At 36.5% G+C, this 18,804-nt stretch overlaps 1 protein-coding gene across 5 annotated transcripts; it reads right to left on the bottom strand.

Annotated features, from left to right (window-relative positions):
* Positions 1-4,952: 4,952 nt before the first annotated feature.
* On the bottom strand, positions 4,953-18,754 carry LOC124182291 (cyclin-T). 5 transcript variants are annotated; one of them, XM_046569348.1, is made up of 9 exons: positions 18,622-18,754; positions 17,831-18,186; positions 16,429-16,639; positions 16,228-16,351; positions 16,086-16,131; positions 15,020-15,116; positions 14,706-14,903; positions 11,814-14,558; positions 4,953-5,122 (listed from the first exon to the last, which is right to left on the bottom strand). In XM_046569348.1, the coding sequence occupies exons 2-9, from the start codon at positions 17,974-17,976 to the stop codon at positions 5,033-5,035; spliced, it is 3,657 nt and encodes a 1,218-aa protein (XP_046425304.1). In that variant the 5' UTR covers positions 17,977-18,186; positions 18,622-18,754; the 3' UTR covers positions 4,953-5,032. The 5 variants fall into 5 exon arrangements, with proteins under 5 accessions (XP_046425304.1, XP_046425302.1, XP_046425305.1 ...); XM_046569346.1 differs by lacking the exon at positions 18,622-18,754 and adding an exon at positions 18,295-18,493; XM_046569349.1 differs by lacking the exon at positions 18,622-18,754 and adding an exon at positions 18,295-18,493 and having other exon boundaries at positions 15,026-15,116.
* Positions 18,755-18,804: the final 50 nt, after the last annotated feature.

Below are 18,804 nucleotides of genomic sequence, written 5' to 3'. Positions count from 1 at the left end.
AAATTTCTTTTCAAAATGATTATATATGAACGAAAAAAAAAAAACTGTCCTTTGATTTGAAATCCATAATTTCCATAATTATTATAACAGATGTGATCACTTGGTAATATTTCATACAGTTATTCATATCTCAGCTACTCGCAGGAAATTAGGTCTTGAAATCGAAGAAAACTTAATACTCACTTCCTCGCATTCGAAAAGGAGAATGAGAGAAAAAAAAAAGTAATCAAAGAGGTGAGTAGAAAACGAATTGTTTGAAAAAAAAAATTTTCTCGTTCATCAAGCGATAATTTTGTCAAACGTTATATTTTGCCAAAAAAAAGCAGCTATAATCACGTAGTGTGAACGATGGATAATTTTTCACAATTTTATCTAAATCAAACGATATTTTCTTCATAATATATGTATTATGATACGATACCTATGATGATAGTGCGAGAAGCTTTAGAGTAAAGGGCTTAACCATCCCATACAATACATGTATTATACGTGCGTACGTGCACACAGCTACATGTGTGTGTGTGTGTGTGTGTGTGTATATATATATATATATATATATACACGCGCATGTGAAGTGATAGTCATATTCATTTGGTATATTTTGGCATACAAAATAATTTTATTTACAGTTCGGTATCATTACTTTAATCGATTAATGATTTGTTTTTTTTTTTTTTTCTCGTTATACTTTTACTAAGTTATACTAAGCGACGATAGTATTCAATATTCATCAGTAATATAATTAATAATATTTGTATTTATCAATCTGTATATGTATGCATGTATGTATGTATTTATGTAGACAAGTAAAAGGGGAGGGGTTGTGGAAATCTATTTACAAGAAACAAAATAATAATAATAATAATAATAATAATTTGCTGAAAATAAAAGTATTACAATAAGGATGATCATCGTCTGGAAAACATTGCCTGAACGAGTGATTAATTTTATATTGTTTTTTCTTCATTTCTTTTTTTCTTATCATCTGATTATTCCCTACAGAGCACGCGTATGCATTATCGTTTTAAACTACCAGCTTCTGTATACGTTACGTAGTAAAGATTGCGAAAAGAAAACGTATACATGTTTATGTATATAATATACACACATATATATATATATATATATGTAGATTCATATAAAGACAATTGAATATTTATTTTCTAAAAAAGTAATCTCATATACTATTACAATAACTGCTTATGGAAAAAACTATCGACCGTGAATAGTTTCTTCTTTGAACCTCTGCTCATTTTGCATGTATAAAATCGTTACTTCCGTTCGGATTTATTTTTTATTTTTAATTTTTTTTTCGTTTTCTTCTTGTCAACGCAAGACAGTTTATTGCATCCACAACGACATCATTAGTTATCTTTAAATCGATATAGCGTGATTGTGATTAGTTTGAAAAATTGAATAGTTTGAAATAGCAATTTTGAAGCATGAGAAAAAAGATATTGTAATTTTGAAGGGAACAAAGTTATAAATAATTTTTGCCGTAATTTAGAAAGTTTAAAAAAATTGCTTAGCTGAAGCTCGAATAATATTAAAAGAAATCTATAGTGTGACTCGAATTATTGCACAACTCGAATTCTTTTACAATGTTTCGTTTTAATGCAGTTGAGTAAGACTATGTCGATCAAAAATAATTATCCACGGTAACTTGATAGAATGAAACAAAAACGGAAGAGCAAAATTGTCTTCACCCACAGGTATGATAAGATCCACAGGATTTCAAACCATCAAGATGCGAATAAGAAATGTGAACAAGGGCTAATCGATATTATCATCTTGAAATGCGACCGTTGTCGTTCTTATTACTATTATAGAAAATATAATTGTTAAATAATATAAAAGTATACAGACGAATTAATTGAAACGGAATAAACGTCTATTACATAACACTGTTATAATAAATCTAAGTTTATAATTTATACGATTTTCTATTTCAATTATTTAATATCCAATATTCTAACGTATTTATACAACATTATCATTTCAATATTATCGGACAATATCGGAGTTTAAAGTTTGACAATAATTAATTCTTAAACCGTACCTCCATACCTCAAGCTTTTTTGCCGTTTTTATTTCTTTTGTCACCCCCTCTTTTTTTTTTTCTTTCAAATTCTCCTATAAATCTCTAATCGTCGATCCTACCTTCTACAAATTCATTCATTCATTGTTATAAGTATAATTTACTATTACCGTTTCACTTTGTTGAAGGATTTCGCCGAATTCCCAGACAGTAATATTTACAATTGTATATCTGGCCGGCTAGCCTTGTGACAATTCGAAAACGATGTTTTGATGAAACGTTAATGGGAAGAAAAAAAAAAAATAAAAAAATATACCGTCACACCTTCCCAGAGTCAGCCAGCCTGCCACCAAATGCCAAAACAATAATCAATGAATGCAGAACTACTAATATTTTTTTTAGTAAAATTATTCTTAGGCAGTTTTACATAATTTTTCTCAGTATTAATGTTAAGCGGCAGTGGTGGCGGCTGTTGTAAGTGATATTTATAATACAATAACTGTAGATAAGTATATAATTGAGTTTAACATCGAGGAAATCTGTTTCCAAGGATAAGCTATCGTAACGTTATTTTTTGTTGGTGTTACTATTGTTATTATTATTCTTACTTATGTTGTGTAAATGTTTTTATCTACAATCGTGACACGGCTTAGGTACACGTAATAAACTAACTATAATAATAATAATAATGATAATAATAATATTACTATATAGGATATAAAGGCATTGTCATACAACGACAAAAACTATTGAATATATGTTACTATATAATATATATATGTGAGATATGCATATACATATATATATATACATATATATATATACATATATATATATATATATATATATATATATATATATATATATACACACCTATATATATAACTGAAGTTGGATAACTATGCATCATTTTTCTAAGAGATGTTATAATAATAATAAAAAAATCTTTGCTGTTACATTCAATTAAGAAAAATAAATAAATTTTACACAGACACCTATTTTTTTTTTTTTTTTTTTTTTTCCTATGTGAAATCAAACGCGCCACACGCAGTTTGCGATTTTTGTATACACCTTAATATATTCTCCTTCCCGCCCCCTTCAACGATAATGTACGTATACATAATAGGGTGTTTAGAAAATAAAGAATAATAATTATAATAATCATGATCGATGGAGTTTAAATTATTGAAGTATAATAGATAGAAGGCATGTGTATGTGCCACGTACCATGTATATGTATGATATTGATTATCAAGATAGGGACGGTCGTCAAAAGTATGATACAAGAGAAGAAATAAACTAGAAAGAAGCAATATAATGAAAAAGCAACAAATAATAGGCAAAAGGTGATCGAAAACAGTTCCCAACTAATTCCAGTTCCAGCCTATGTATGAATCTTTGATAAAAGAAATGTTTCATTCACCTTTTAGGCGGCAGTTGACAATTGGTGCGTTAATAGTAGATTACAAATTAACAATTTCGTTTTTTTTTATTTTGTTGTTTTGTTTTTTTTTTGTTGTTTTTTTTTCTTTTTGCTGTCGATTGCATAGGCTATTCGAATGACGTTTATCTTTAGATTCTTGTCTTTCGTTCTGCCAATCAAATGATGCGATTAATGCGAGAAATATATTTGCGTACGACAGTGACCAGAAGCCAATAATGAATCGTGATTTTGTACAGTAGGGGTGATAATAATAATAACAACAACAACAACAACAGCAACAACAACAACAGCATTAAAGTTTCACTAATCTGTTCCCATAATTATTATGTTACATTGACAAATGATTAGAGAAATCGTGAAAAAACGGCCTGCGATCAAAGTCACCGTGATGCAGAAGAATAGGTGACGAAAAAAAATTGCGGAAAAAAAAACAAACAAAAAAAGTACGCAGTCAGACTACATTTTACTTATATTCAGGTATATGCAGTCAACGATTAGAGAAGAAAATGACAAAAAAAAAAATTTAAATCGATTAGTTGTTATCTAAACGCTAGCAAAATCTACTACCTACAGATGTATCTCTATTATTACCTGAGTAAGTATAATTATAATAATAATAATAACAACAAAACAACCATTATTATTATTATTCGTTTCTTAATTATATGAAGATTCAATACTAGATTTCTAAATATATAAACACACACACATATATATATATATAGAATATGTTTATATGCATAGAATATTATTACAGTGATAGATAGGTAGATGTTGTGTTGTAGTTTTTGTTTATATTTTCTTGCTTTTGCTTTTTCTCCATTCCTGTTCTTATGCTTTGTCCAGTTAACATCTTTGGTTGATGACATATTTTTTCCATTTTGTTATTCATATGAAGCCACATCTGTACACGCAACAATTGTCGTGTCAACAATATGTATTAAATTATTGTTGTTATTGTTGTTGTCATTATTATTACTATTATAATAATAATTATTATTATTATTTAGTCCAATATAAAAAAGTCTATAAATTAAAAAACACGTATTAAACTTATGATAATATTTAATAGATTATTATAAATGTTGTTGTTGTTGTTGTTGTTGTTGTTGTTACTTTTACCACTATTGCTACCACTCAATAATCAATGCTGATTGCAATGATAAACCTTCGATCCAATCAATCATATGAATACAGGATTGTTATTAATATTATAATACATAGTTTACCTATAACAAATACAAAGAACGCACGTTCCTTATCATTATTATTAATATTATTACTGTTACTTGATTATTTATATAATTAATTCTTGTTATTGTTATCATTATGATTTACTTTTTATTTGCAGAGGTTTTTTTTCTTTTTTTTTTCTTTTTTTCTCTTTTCATCTACGGCTTCTTTTATGACAGTGAATCTGAGAGGGAAAGAGAGAGAAAGTGAGAGAACGTGCGTATGTGTGTTTGTGTGTGAATGTGTGTGTGTGTAAGATAAGAAATATAGGCAGAGATGAAAATTAGCTATATAAACATTTGTATAAATCGTTGCTACTACGTCGGATGGGACGAGTGCTGCGTAGAGGACTTGCTCGAAGTCTTGTAGTAGGAAGACGAGGAGGAGGAGGACGACGAATGCTTTTCCTGAAACATATTTATCACGTTAATACCACCAAAAGCACAGAGATGAGGAAATGGAAATAAAGAAAACAATTACAATGAAAGTAAATGGTTACTTTTAACGTTGATGATTAAGTGTTTAAATTTTTTCCGCTCAATAATATTCAAGATTATCAATTCATGAGCTACATTATTTTGCTATAACATTCTTATATAATAATTAAATGAAAATACGGGTTTGTTGTCTGGGAAAAAGATCTACCCTACACAAAGCCGATACATATTACGGAGTAAATTTTCTTTCGACGGTAGAAAAAATGAGAATGGTAAATATTTATTATTATTTAAACTGTAGTAGTAAACGATAACGGTTGACAATCATTTTGTGGAAATAAAAGTTATCGTTGGTTGTATGTTCTATTAATGATACAGGATGCCTACATTAATTGATAATTAGTTGTCGCACATCTAACATATGATATATATATATAAATATCATATAATCAAAATACTGCTGCCAATTAAATGTCGAAATGAAAAAAATCTGCAAACAACGGGACTATCATGAAAAAAAAAAAAAAGTAAGCAAAAGATGTTCGTACAAAAGACGCAAGTACGGAACGCAAAGAAAACTGTTTAAAAGACAGGCATCCAACCTAACGAACTACATTCAACGCGCAATACGATAGTTGTGAGGTGGAAAAAGAGATCGGGATTTATTAGAGGATGCGATAATAGCGCATTATTAAATGTAAAAGAAACAGACAAAGTGAAATTGATAATAAAAGATACTGCGACATAAGATTAGTACAGAAAAGAGATAAGGAAAATATATGCAATAGACAAAGAAGGCCGCACAAAGAGTGAGTACGAAACAAGGGAAGTTAGTACACGGATACACATCTACGGTAATGAACGCAAAATTGCCGCGTTTGCAACAAGGTGTAATTTACTAACATCACAACTATTTCTACTACTACTACTACTATTACTACTACTACCAGTACTACTACCAGTGCTACTACCGCTACTACTAACTACTACTAACTACTACTAACTACTACTACTACTATTATTATTATTATAATTATTAATATTATTATGATTGTTTTGTTGTGGTGTTGTTAAAAAGACAAAATAATTACTAAGGTATTCGTTTTCAATAGATCGTTTATTCACTAAGCATTTTTTTTTTTTTTGACCGCGCCGTGTATATCACACGCGCTCTCACACAAACATATGCAGTATGTAATAATTGTTTTCAAAAAACACGAAGAAAAAGAAAAAGAAGGAACAGGAAATGTGTTTTGAAAAAAAGAAATGAAGTGGGGAAAAAAAAAAAACAAAACAAAACTTCCTCCCCCTCTCTTCAACTTTTCCTTTCTCTTCAAGCCAAATAATAGTGTTTGTATTTCATAATTTTTACCAGCGATAACGTTCAATTTTGTATTCGGTTTATCTACATAGTATTCAGTATCGTGTATTAATTGTTGAATTATCCAGATGGATATTAGATAGATAAGTTACAGTATTATGTACTTTACAAAAATACACATGCTTTGTACATGGCACGCCGATACAACAACAAAGGCAACGACGATGAAAACGGATACATTATATCTCATGAACATTATTCTTTCCTCGTTACATAATTAATTAATGTATTTTAGAGTAATCGAGGTTCAATTTTTACGTCAACTTTTAAACCTTACATTAACAAAACTAACTTATCGGATCTCTTTAAATCTATGTAACATCACTAATGTCTTTTAGATTAAAAAAATATTTATGCACATATGTATATGTATATATTTGCAATATACTCCAAATTTAAGTTCTATTTTTAACAGCCATTACACCATAGCTACCTAGTAGAAATATAAATATTTGACAACCGTTCCGATTTAAAAATTTTTTTTCTCCAACACTCTTTTTCAACGATTAGACCACCTTCTTGAAACAAAATTCTTTCAACTGTTTACTTATCTTTTTCAAACGGTACAGAAACCATAGCAATTATTTTGTCCTTCTTTTGTATAGAGAAATATATCTAGATATTCTCTTAAAACTACGTGTTTATACAGAAAAAAATTTATTTATATATATATATTTCGTATAGTTTTCAGAGTAATAATAATAATAGTAGTATTTATAATTATTATTGTTATCAAGAAATTACTTTACCGACACACACACGATACTCGATCGTTATTAATTTATTGTCAGACGTGCATAGGCTATACTTTCTCGTCAAAATTCGAAGCTAACTAATAATCGATTACTTTCACATACACAAAGGTGTATATAATAGGGTTTCAATTTTCTATTTTCACAAGCATACATCAGTTCATATTACCGATATTAATTTTTGATTTACATTTTCATACAACAAAAATATAAATATTACGAAGGAAACGATCGTAGAGATTAAATATTGGCATAACAATAACTTTTATAGAATATGTATGAAGTTTTTACGAACAATGTTAGGTGAGAACGAAAAGGGTTGAATATATAATCGTGTTTCTTCAATACGTTGTGATAATAAATATTTATTTCACCTAGTGTTCTCCATCGGTCAGAAAAGTATGTAAGAAAAATTAAACAAACCCGAATTTTCAATGGTTACGATCCTTCGACATATTACGTTTCTATGAATCAACTACTGATACCAATCTGAAAACTATGTCTACAATTTACAACTATAACTACGACTACGGCTACATAACTAAGTGTACAAAATAAAGTTACTAAACAAGCTTTGCTGAACAGCTCCTACATTTCATTATTCTCAACTCGATTCAATGATGTGAGATAATTTTTATTCGAAATGCTAAAACGAAACTTTATTAAGACGCACATGGATAGAATTTGAACTGGGAGAGAACTGTGGAGGAATACAAGGATTATTATCGAAACGCGCCTCAAAGTAGTAAGCTTATATAATTTAAAAAATATAATTATAAATGAAAGGAAGAACGAAAGTAGAGAAGAGTAGCGAGGTTTTAGTTCGTAGCTGATAATTATACCAGAGATCATATTGTACGTATGTAATAATAGAAGATGGAATATAAATTTGAAGAGAAGGAAAAAAAAAAAAAAAAATAAAACGAAAGCTGATAGAAATGAAGAGCAAAATAAAATAAATGAAAAAATAAACGAATGAAGATATGCAATAAAATATTTTCAATAACTGTATTGTAACGAATAGGGTGTGTTAATACAGTATTTTGGGTACCTCGATCATTGAACAATTGTCATTTTATCCCTTTTCACTATAAAGAAAGTGGATTTCAGTATTTTCGATAAAGTTTTGACACAACGATTAGGAATTAAAATTATATTGTATTCTTTTTCGTTCTTCTCAAACTGATCAAAACACTCTGAATGTCACTGTACCGCAAGAAAAAAAAAATAATAATTACACATATTTATATTTCTCTACACAAAATTTTTGTGCTGCCATTGCAGAGGAGTTTCAATAAAGTTATTTACAAATTTTATAACAAAGAAGTGAGTGTAATTGGTTTTTCTTTTTTGTTCTTACTACATTTACCCCATCAACCACCTTGCATTTTAAGCATCACCATACCTAAATTGACAAACACAACTCAACGTGTGCTTTATAATAATATATAATAATAACAGTAATGTAGAATACAATGTAATAAATATATAGATATTCGAAACTAGCGATAACATGATTGTAAAATTTACCGTCCCTCAAGCAGACAATGAGTTTAACAAGTTGTGAAATATAATTATATGTGTGTGTGTGCGTGTGTGTGATTATGCGTTGACTTGTTTGCGCATTTCTAGTCTCTATCTTGCTGAATAATAAGAACACAAATGTGACAACAAGGTTAAGTAATTGTGACGCTATAGGCAGATTAGTAGAATCGATGCAAAGTTATCATATGATCAGTTTCTCTATTGGACAGGAAGAAAGATGGAAAAATTATACAGAGGTTGAAGAAAGAAAAAGAAGAAAAGAAAAAACAAACACCAAAACCACAACTAATACTACATACAACGCGCGATTGCACGAAAATCAATCAACATAACAGGGTTTATTAGTCAATCTGTATAAAATGATATAATATAACATGAAATAAAGAATAAAACAAAATATGCTATCTAGATTTATAATATGACGATAAACTAAACACCTATAACGCTGCCAAAATGAAGTCGATCAATACTAATAATCACAGTGCACATCGTCTTTTAACCTTGACATTTTAATTCCTTTCCTACAATAAACGTATACGTAACAACTCTGAAGATTTCAGTTTGGAATTATCTCTATATCAGCTATATTTATATCGACGACTCAGTTTTGTCGCATAAAACACGGGGGGGGGGGGGGGGGGGGACTACTCTTGTTGGTCTATTCGAGGCCATTTTACGCTAGGTTTACTCAAAATCGAGCTATCTCATTTCGTTCCCAATTAACCGATAATGTAGAGTACATTTTTATGTCCCGTTCTCTTCTTAATTTCAATGTACGTGAAATTTTGAGTTCACACAACTCTGACTAAACAAAACCATATATATACACGCACACACACTAGGATGGTTCTTAAAAAAAGTAATGTCTTAACTACGAATGCCCCCCCCCCCTCCCCCCGGCCCACCAAACCACATCCAAATAATAAATAATTTCGTAATTTTTTCAGATTTTTTACACAACTCTAAACCGTGTTGCCAAAGTTATGCTTCACAATTAACCCTTTTCAAGGTAACAGTAAATCTACCAAACGGATTTTGATAAAATTTACCATCAGGAGGTTTCTTGGATCACCGATTACGAATCTGAACTCGAAATTTTGAAATTCAAAAGAACAGATCCAATATGGCAGTATCAAGTGACTTTTGGAATGCTTGTTTGCAATTTCGAGTGCAGATCCGTAATCAGTCGTCCAAGAAACCCCGTTATATTAAAATTCATAGAAATCCGTTAAGTAGCTTCACTGTTGCATTTAATAGGGGTAAAATAGGGAAATTAACTCTCTAGCGCGTGGCACGAGTTAGTCATTTTCGGCCTATTTGGAGCCAATTTGGGGGATGAGACAGTTGAAATTCAAAAATGATCACCCTATATACACACATGTACATAAGTATACATGTGGAAAAGATAAATAAATTTTTTGATCGCTGTATACTTGTATGAAAGTTAGTTTTAATTTGAGCACTGCACAGTTATACCTACTATAATATTGAGTGTCATTTTCAAAATGAGCCTAATTGATTAGGTATAATCTGGACAGGTGTATATTACTCTCACTCCGTTTATCGTCAACAAAATTAATTTAACATGGCCATCGAGATACTAAGTTGAACTGACTAAGTTCAACATCAAGCTGTCTGTTCGCTGACTTTGTCTGACCTAACGTGTAAAAAAATATGTAGAAAAAATTTCACACAGAAATTCCTGATATAAAACGACTATGTTTAAAAAATATATTTTATTATCATAGAGGGAAATATTCAAGAATCGATTCTACTAACAAACATCAATTTTGAACCCTGAATTTTAGTTACGTCGATGAAAGTATCTAATGTGAACTTCCTCTACTATTGGAGCAAATCATTGTGAATTCTAAGATAGTCAATGCCACAAAAAGTACACAAAATTGAAAATATCCAGGATATGAACAAACCTTTACTTAAAAAAAGTATTTTTGAAGGAGTGGTAAATAAAAGGTGGTGTTGTTCATTGCACCACATTACCAGTCTTCCGAGCCGTAAGCCGACAAGTACAAATTAAGATTGTTACAACGGAAAGATACAAAGATGCGATCTGTAACATGCCGAGAACCAAGAATAATACATTGCATGTTATGAGAAACACACTTGCCCTCCTGATCCTACTAGACCAATTGAATTCTCGGACGCTTCCCTGACAACATATGACGTCAAATTACAATAAGAGTCACAGCTTCTTTGGTAATTCAAGTCATGCCTAAAATACTCATGCGAAATGTTGCAAGACATATGGTTAGCAAACAAAATGGCTTCCATCCCTGATCAATTCCAAAATTCGAAACTACTAACACCGTCCGACGAACGGAAATTGGAAGGTTAAAAAAAATTTTATTCCCTCTAATAAAGTACACCCTCAAAGTATGACCATGCTTTCAGATCGTTTCGATTACTCAGGAGGTGGTGGTGGTGGTGGTGGTGGAGGGGAATTTTCCGGTGGTGGACCATCAGGAAGAGGAGGGGGCGTAGCGCGACTGTTTTGATCGTGACGACTGACGGCTATGGAGGGAGGCGGAACAGACGTATCAATGGCAGTACCTTCTGCGGTGAGAATAATATTTCCCGTTGTAGGCTGATGAATAGGATAAATGGAAAACTGAGGTTGATATTGATGCATATAAACGCAGTTAGCGTCGTAAGGTACGTATCCATTGTGGGTGTAGACAGTGGTCGGTTGCTGATGTTGATAGCCAGGAAAGTAGAAGGAGGATGAAGAGGAGGAGGATGACAAGGAGTTTGCTGCGACAAGAGAAGACGACAACGATGAGGATGACGACAAAGAACAAGATGTCGAAGAGTTAAGGGGTGGTGGGTAGTCACCCCTGGCGTTGAGCATCAGGGGTGGCGGCGGAAGTTGACGGGGGAGACGCGGATGGGGGTTGTTCCGTCGAAAGTATGGCGGATGACCGCGAGCCGGAAACTGTCGTCCGCCCCTCCCGCCTCCACGTACCTTATTGTTTCCGGTAGTGTTTCCCCCCGTGTAGTGCCGGCCATTTTGCTGCCTTTCGCCGAGTCCTTGCTGACGCGGCTGCTGCTGATAGTTTCCGGCTGCGAGGATCATCGTCGAGGCACCCGTCACGGCCTGCGAGTGTTTCTTGGACGGCGGCACGCCGCCTGTCGGACTAGCAGCGTCGGAATCACGTTCCCGTTTCCTCCCCTCGTTGCTATTATTCCCAATCCCAGGTCCCGTCCGTATCTTGATTTTGAGAGGCGCCTGGACCTGAGCTTCACCACCTCCAGTATTTTCCCCCCCCTTAAGACGCTCTTTCGGTATCTTTATCTTAAGGCTGGAGCCCTCGGAGGGCGTGTGCGTCAAACTGGCATCCCCGCCGCCACCGAGGTTTATCTTGTCTTTCGGTATAGTGATCTTAATAGGTACAGTCGTAGAGCCGGAGGTGGGTGGATTTGTCAACGGATCTTCCCCACTCCTCTCTTTGTCCCTGTGGTGTTTCTCCTTTTCGCGATCTTTGTGTTTGTGCTTGTGTTTCCGCTCCTCCTTCCCCTTGTCCCTGTCCTTGTGTTTGTGCTTTTCCTTCTTCTTCTTCTTTTCACTTTTGTGGTGCTCAGACCTCTTCTCTTCTGCTGCTGCTGTTGCGACAGGTTGCGTTACGGGTACTTGAGCACTTTGCACCGTCGCAGAGGCTCCCGCAGGCGCTTCGGAAACTCTCTCAATCGACGGAGCATCAATTTGCTGCTGCTGCTGTAATTGCTGCTGCTGCATTTGCTGTTGAAGCAGTGAGGGTATCGGCGGCGGTGTATTTTCTTGGAGCAGAGCGCTTATGCTTCTCGCAGACTTCAGTGGTGGCAAATATTCCGGGTGCTCGGGTTCCCGCTTCTCGTTAAAGTCTTGCCGGATCAATCTGGACGGATCGTACCCATTGGAGAGTGGCTGCTGAATCATAGCAGAGCCTTGGGTAATTAGGGAGGACGTATTCGTAGCACTAGTGGCGCCCTGAGGTTCTGGTTCGAAGGGTTTTATGAGTTCTGGAGGCTTCAAATCGCTCGCAACAGAGGCACTCTTACCATTCGACGGAGTAGAGTTATCTCTGATAGGCTGTATCAGTTCTGGGATTCTTCCAAGACTTTTCACGGCGTCGAGTCCACCTGCATCCTCGCCTCTAACCCTAGGCGGTTGTTCCGGCTCACACACAGACGATGCTCTGTGTCTCTTGTGCGACGAAGACGTGGCAGCGAGTTCGTTGACACCTCTTTTAAAAGACATAGCCGGATGATCGCCGGGATGATGCAAAGCTCCGGGAGGACTGGCGAAAGGAGATACGAGGTCGATCGGTTCTTGCTTCATACTAATCGGTTCCTGCTTTATGGTCCTAGCTGCGGACGGTGGTGTTTTCTGCTTAGGTTTCGCCCTCTGCGAATGACTCGACGACTCTCTTACATTCGGTACTGATTTCTCAGGGCTGAATAGCGATCGATGTTTAGATCCAGGCGGTGTTTGATGAGTAGACAAATACACCGCGGGAATTCGTTCCAATTCCTCAGGCCTTGGTTTTTTGTCTGTTTTAATATCGTCGATACTGAGGGGCATTGGTGTTGTTGTCGATCCCGGTGATCCAGCGTTTCCGTTGCGGACGGTCTCTTTCATGATCTGAGCAACGCCGTGATGACCGGAATACTGTCCCTGCATGGGCTTCGATTTACTGAGCATCTGTTGGCCTGCCGACGCCGGGTTTCCGGGCGATTTTTCCCGCCCCCCAAACGACTGCCCCTTCATCTGGTTCAAAACAACAACGGGATTCCCTTGCACTTTACCGTGATGGTGCGACTGCTTGGTGCTCATATTTGTGGGATATTCCTCTTTGCTTTTCTGAGTCGTTAATGATAACGGCAGAGGTTTTTCAATCAGCTTCCTCACCTCTTCGCACCTCTGTTCCAATATATCCGGCTGTTTCTTCTGTCTATCGACTCTGGAACCTTCCCCGGCATATTTGCTGTACAGTTTCTGCGATTCCTCCTTTCTGTGATCAGGTGGCTTGTGTCTCGCTGGATCGTATTGTCGCTTCTCAGTGCCGACAGGCTGAAGGTGTTTGTTGTCAGTCAAATAGTGAACCGTGTGAGGAACGCCGTGGCTGTTGTTACTTCCCTGTTTATCCTGCGAGGAGGTTTCGCCGGTAATTCCCTGGTCGTTTCTTCCCAACATGGGATCGATCATAGCTGACCCCCCGGAATTTTCGGAAACAGGTACGCCGTGTCCTCCATGAGTAAAAACTGTCCCTCCGCTTGTTCCGCTGCTCGAATTATATTCCCTGGGCATTCTTTGCCGCGCAGGATCGCGGCTAGATTCTCTCTGGGTCTGACTGTATCCGGAATGCCTCGAGGATGAGGGATACTGTGACGCTGGAAGCTGAGGGGCGGGCTTAAGGTGGTGGTGATTGTGATGCGCGTGTGGTTTTTGACCCGTCTGGGGCACAGAGTGTTTTCCCATAATCTGAGCACCGGATGGAACTGGTTTGTGATGATGAGAGTGACCCTGAACTGTCGTGGCAGCCTTTTCACGCTCCAAACGTTCCCGTTCCTTCTTCTCTCTATGCTCGCGGTAGTCGACCGGCGGTCTTCCCAAAGATGAAGTGTTTTTCTTGTCATCCGAACGCTCCGTGTGATGCGTTCTATTTAACTGGAAAGTTGGTCCTCCATCCAAGGCGGAGACCGGAGACTGAATCTTGCGAGCCTCCAGATCCTGAGAAAATAAATAATAAATGTATTAAAACGCAACACATGTAAGATAAACATGGGAAAGAAATTTTGGAGGGATTTTGAAGCACACTGTTGATGCTGTTTCTACTATTTCAAACACGAAAGATTGATCGTGTGTTGGGATACTCACGTAAGGTGAATTCGACAAGCTGGCATGGCTCATGTTTGGACTCTGGTTTGCAGATATGCTCATGATTTTCTTTTTGAGCCTCGATGGGCATTTGTCGAATATGTGAAGAAACTCTGCGGTCAACTGCTGAAGCAGTTCAGATGTTACCGACCTATCAACGTACCAAAACCAATGTTTTCCCTCGTTGCTTTGCGGTATCTACGATGGAATAATTCGGAGTGAATACGCCACTCAGAAGCGTGTCAATAAAGAAGAATTGACAGTTGTAACTAAAAATCGGGAAACATTTAATAAACCGCAGAAAGCTGTTCGACCTTTACCTCCCAATTGGACCATTTGCAGGCAAGGTGAATGCAGAAGCAAGCAACGACTGTCGGCTTATACTGAAGACACATTGTGGTCAGGTGCAAACTGAAAGCAAAGGAAAACGGACGTTTTAGACAAATGGATTATAACTTGAGAGTAAATTCTTTGGAAATATTGCTCAACAGAAAACTTCAAGTTTTTTCTGCGATTCTACTGGGTGAATATGACGTAGAAGGATTGTCACTATATCAACTATTCTACGATTGATAAATTATAAAGAAGAAAAGAAAAAATGCAAACAGTCCAAATTAGGCACTTTGTCAGGACTTGATATTTGTTAGTCTTTCATGAGTCTAGACTGTTTAAGACTTGATTCTAACTGGACGTAGTGATAGCCGATGTGAAAAGATTGTTATACAGAGCAGGTTCGATTTTTCTAAGGCTTCTTTGGAAAAACCTACCACTTCAAGGGTGAAAAGCTCGAAGCTCAAAGCGATTTTTGGATGGAATTATGTGCGGCGGACTGAAAACTAAATTTGAATGGATTCAAAAAGAGTTTGGTGGATGAACAGGGGTCGACAGTGTGTAATTATTTTTTAATTAAATTTTTTCAATTTACCTTCGACTTGTTTAATCCGCATCGTCAACTTAGCTTACGAAATTAGCGCGACCGGGCTTCGCTTTGGGCATAAGTGTTTCTTTAGAATCAGACATAAACGCGACCGCAACGCAACGTTCCTTCCCCAAATAATACTGTCGACATTGAAATTGAAATATGAATAGGTATTAATGAGTGGAATTCTGAAATACGCGTTACCGTAGCACATGGTATTGACTAATTGATCAGTTGTAGCATCATTTCCAGTTGTAAATAATCTATCACTCATCGTTAATGATAAAGAATCAACATGAAATTAAATATTGTTTAAAAAATCAAATCTCCAATCGTTAATGAGCAATAAGACCAAGGTCAGAATGTTGCGCCGTTGAGCCGCCGCCCGAGAGGCCTTATTACGAAAAGATAATTTATATTCGTCTTATATCGAGGTAAAGTACGAATAAATCATTAGCCACCTGTTTGATGCCATGAAGTAGGAAGTCTGCGCCAAGTCCTTGCTCGCTGAAAATGATATTATAATAATTTAGAAAATGCTTTACAGGTTAAGTATCACCTGCAAGTAATTAATCTGCAAAGTTTGTGGCAGTGAAAAGTTACCTTTGACTAACTGGCAGCACCTGACGACATGCGTATGCGGATGATCGATGGCAACATTGAACCCGAGGGTTTGGAGCAGCACGTTCTCATTGAAAACTAGATCTTGGGCCTGTTCGAGGTATTGCTGCAATAAGAAACGCAGTGTTTCAAGTAGAGGTATTTACGTGGTCGGCGGATGATGGGAGGCGATCAAAGACTAACTTCTGACTTTGTGTCCAGCGCAGGCTGCTCCCTGTGGAGGCAGAAGTATGCGACTTTTATAACGACTTCCAATTTCCGCGGCTGCTCTTCTACCTTGGCAGCCAAAAATAGGGCTGCTGCCGCTATTGCGTTCCTGTGGAACTGCGCTAGCGAGTGGAACACGTAGAACCGATGCATGTAGACTATTGCTGTGTTTATGCATAGCTGCGATCTGTTTGTCGCAATCCCATATGCGAGTTGTTGAGTTAAGGAAAATCGTTTTTCAAGTACCATTGAACTTTTTACTTACTCTATGCGAAAAATGTTAATTCCAATTGTGCAGAATATAAGGAGGTTGCTTATTTAAACTGCTACAAAACGCATAGCCATCAGACTGTGAGATGTGAAAAATGATCGCAAGTACTATAGAACAACGACGAAGTTATAAGATAAAAAATTAAAGCACGAGAATGATCAAATATGTGGAAAGCAGGACTTTTGTAGGTAAAACTTTAACCTGGCTATGCGGTACTAAAGAATAAATACAATGCTAAGGGCAAGGAAACCTGTTGAAGCGCATCTATAATATTAAAACCTCGTCCTAGTTGCAAGTAATAAACATGAATAGTGGCTTGCAATGGAAAGAATACGACTTATTCGTTACACCGTTGCTAAAGCGTGCCGCACTTACATAACAAACGCAAACAAGGATTGACGGTTGTTATTAAAACAACAATCTTATGGAATAGGAAATCATAAAATAACTGTTGACAATTGGGATGGTTTCAAAATGATCTAATCATCGATGAAGATGTATGTAGTCCTAGAAAGATTGTTTTGAAAAACGTACAACCTTGATGAAAATTGAAAAACAAAAAACACTTTTCGCAGAGCAAATTACAGACTTTCTTGATTAGTTTAGCGAACAACGAAGTATTTTTACAGACCACATTTGAAAATAACAGCAGTCTTAGGTAACACGTGCGGCACAAAGATAGCTAGTTTGTAGTCAAAACAAAACAGAGAAGGTTAAAGCGCAGAGAATAGATAAGTGGTAATAAACCATAAACTAGAATTCCGCAAGTGTTTGATCGCTGGTTCGATAAATTTAAACTATAGAACACGACAATCCCAGTGTTTACAAAGCTTTACCTTATTTTTACTCTGGCAGTGACTCGACTAGTCACGGATATGAACTCATTGAACTTTCCCAAGTGTTGACTCACACTAGTTTGGGACGCCAAACGCGCGGAGGGTCCAGGAAACGGGAAGACGATGACAAGGAAAATAGGAGAAAAGAAGAAGGTTTTTGAATAACGAGGAAGCGACTCAATAGACGATGATATAAGGCGGCACGCTGGATTCGCGGAAATGTCGCGTGCGTCGTTTTAGATAGGTAAATGCGAAGGTTAAAAAAGGATACACAGAAAGCCGTTGTCCCATATCTTGTATAAAATTTGCTGCCTGCTGACGATAACTTAGCTCTTTATCTGCGTCGAAACCGCATCTTCTGCTCGGGGTTGTTGCTAATTGTTCCTTCGTAAAGTACCATTTTTCGTCAGCCGCCATTTATATGTACACTTCTGGCGTATACGCAGAAACCCAGGCTCGGCTTCGCACTTCACGTTGTTCAAGGTTCCCGAGGTTGCGATCACGGCCGCCACCCGCCAGGAGATAGCTTCACGTCACGGAAACCGGAAGTAAGCGAACCACAAGGATGGAGTTTCAAAACCGCGATTCCAAGATCGTCTCAGAGCACCATCGAAGAGCAATTCACACCTTCAAATTTAATCCCACATGTACATACTTCGTATATTCACCGAGGTGATGATCAATTTTCGACAAATTTTTCACAGCGCAATAATAAATGTGATTTTTGCCACTTACTCGCGCGTCATAGGATGCGTCTCGAAATTAACTGGCGGCACTAAAAACTCTCTAGAACGGAGAGAGCTACTTACAAACTCTGCAGCGCAAAAGAGATAAAATATGGTTGACAGCGCCAGGAGCAAAAATCGGAACGCAACCATGGTCATGTTTTCCTCGTTACTAGCGCCACGCGACTACGGATTTTAGTGCCAAGTGACGCGGCAGCAAACAATGAGTCAATTTTGCCGACGAGAGGCGTCGGTCTATGGCCGTTCGAATACTTTATGGACGAAGCTTCGGAGACGTAATTTGCTCCTGTATCGTATCGGAAGCACTTAACCTAACCTTATTGTATTGGTCCTTTCCAACTCCTTAGAGATTGTTTATCTCCCGATCGAAGTCCTCGCAGTCTTCTTGGCCTGTTGTTAAACATCAACGATCGATCCCGTTATGTAACGGACCCTTAGTCGGCTGCGTGCTTTCGCGATTCGACGAGGGCGGAGGATTGTTGGTTAGGATGTCGTCTCC

The sequence above is a fragment of the Neodiprion fabricii genome, chromosome 5, assembly GCF_021155785.1.
Source record: "Neodiprion fabricii isolate iyNeoFabr1 chromosome 5, iyNeoFabr1.1, whole genome shotgun sequence".
NCBI lineage: Eukaryota > Metazoa > Arthropoda > Insecta > Hymenoptera > Diprionidae > Neodiprion > Neodiprion fabricii.
The sequence above is the reverse complement of the archived record's forward strand: the minus strand, read 5'-3'. Positions and strand labels throughout refer to the sequence as shown.

What these genes read in the sequence shown, in the direction of transcription:
- LOC124182291 (XM_046569348.1), bottom strand. Translation starts at nt 17,976, where the DNA reads ATGGCGGCTGACGAAAAATGGTACTTTACGAAGGAACAATTAGCAACA. An exon ending in CGCTGGACACAAAGTCAGAA is followed by an intron (nt 16,352 to 16,428) that starts GTTAGTCTTTGA and finishes TTCTTATTGCAG; the next exon opens with CAATACCTCGAACAGGCCCA. An exon ending in ACACTACCGGAAACAATAAG is followed by an intron (nt 5,123 to 11,813) that starts GTACGTGGAGGC and finishes AATATGTTTCAG; the next exon opens with GAAAAGCATTCGTCGTCCTC.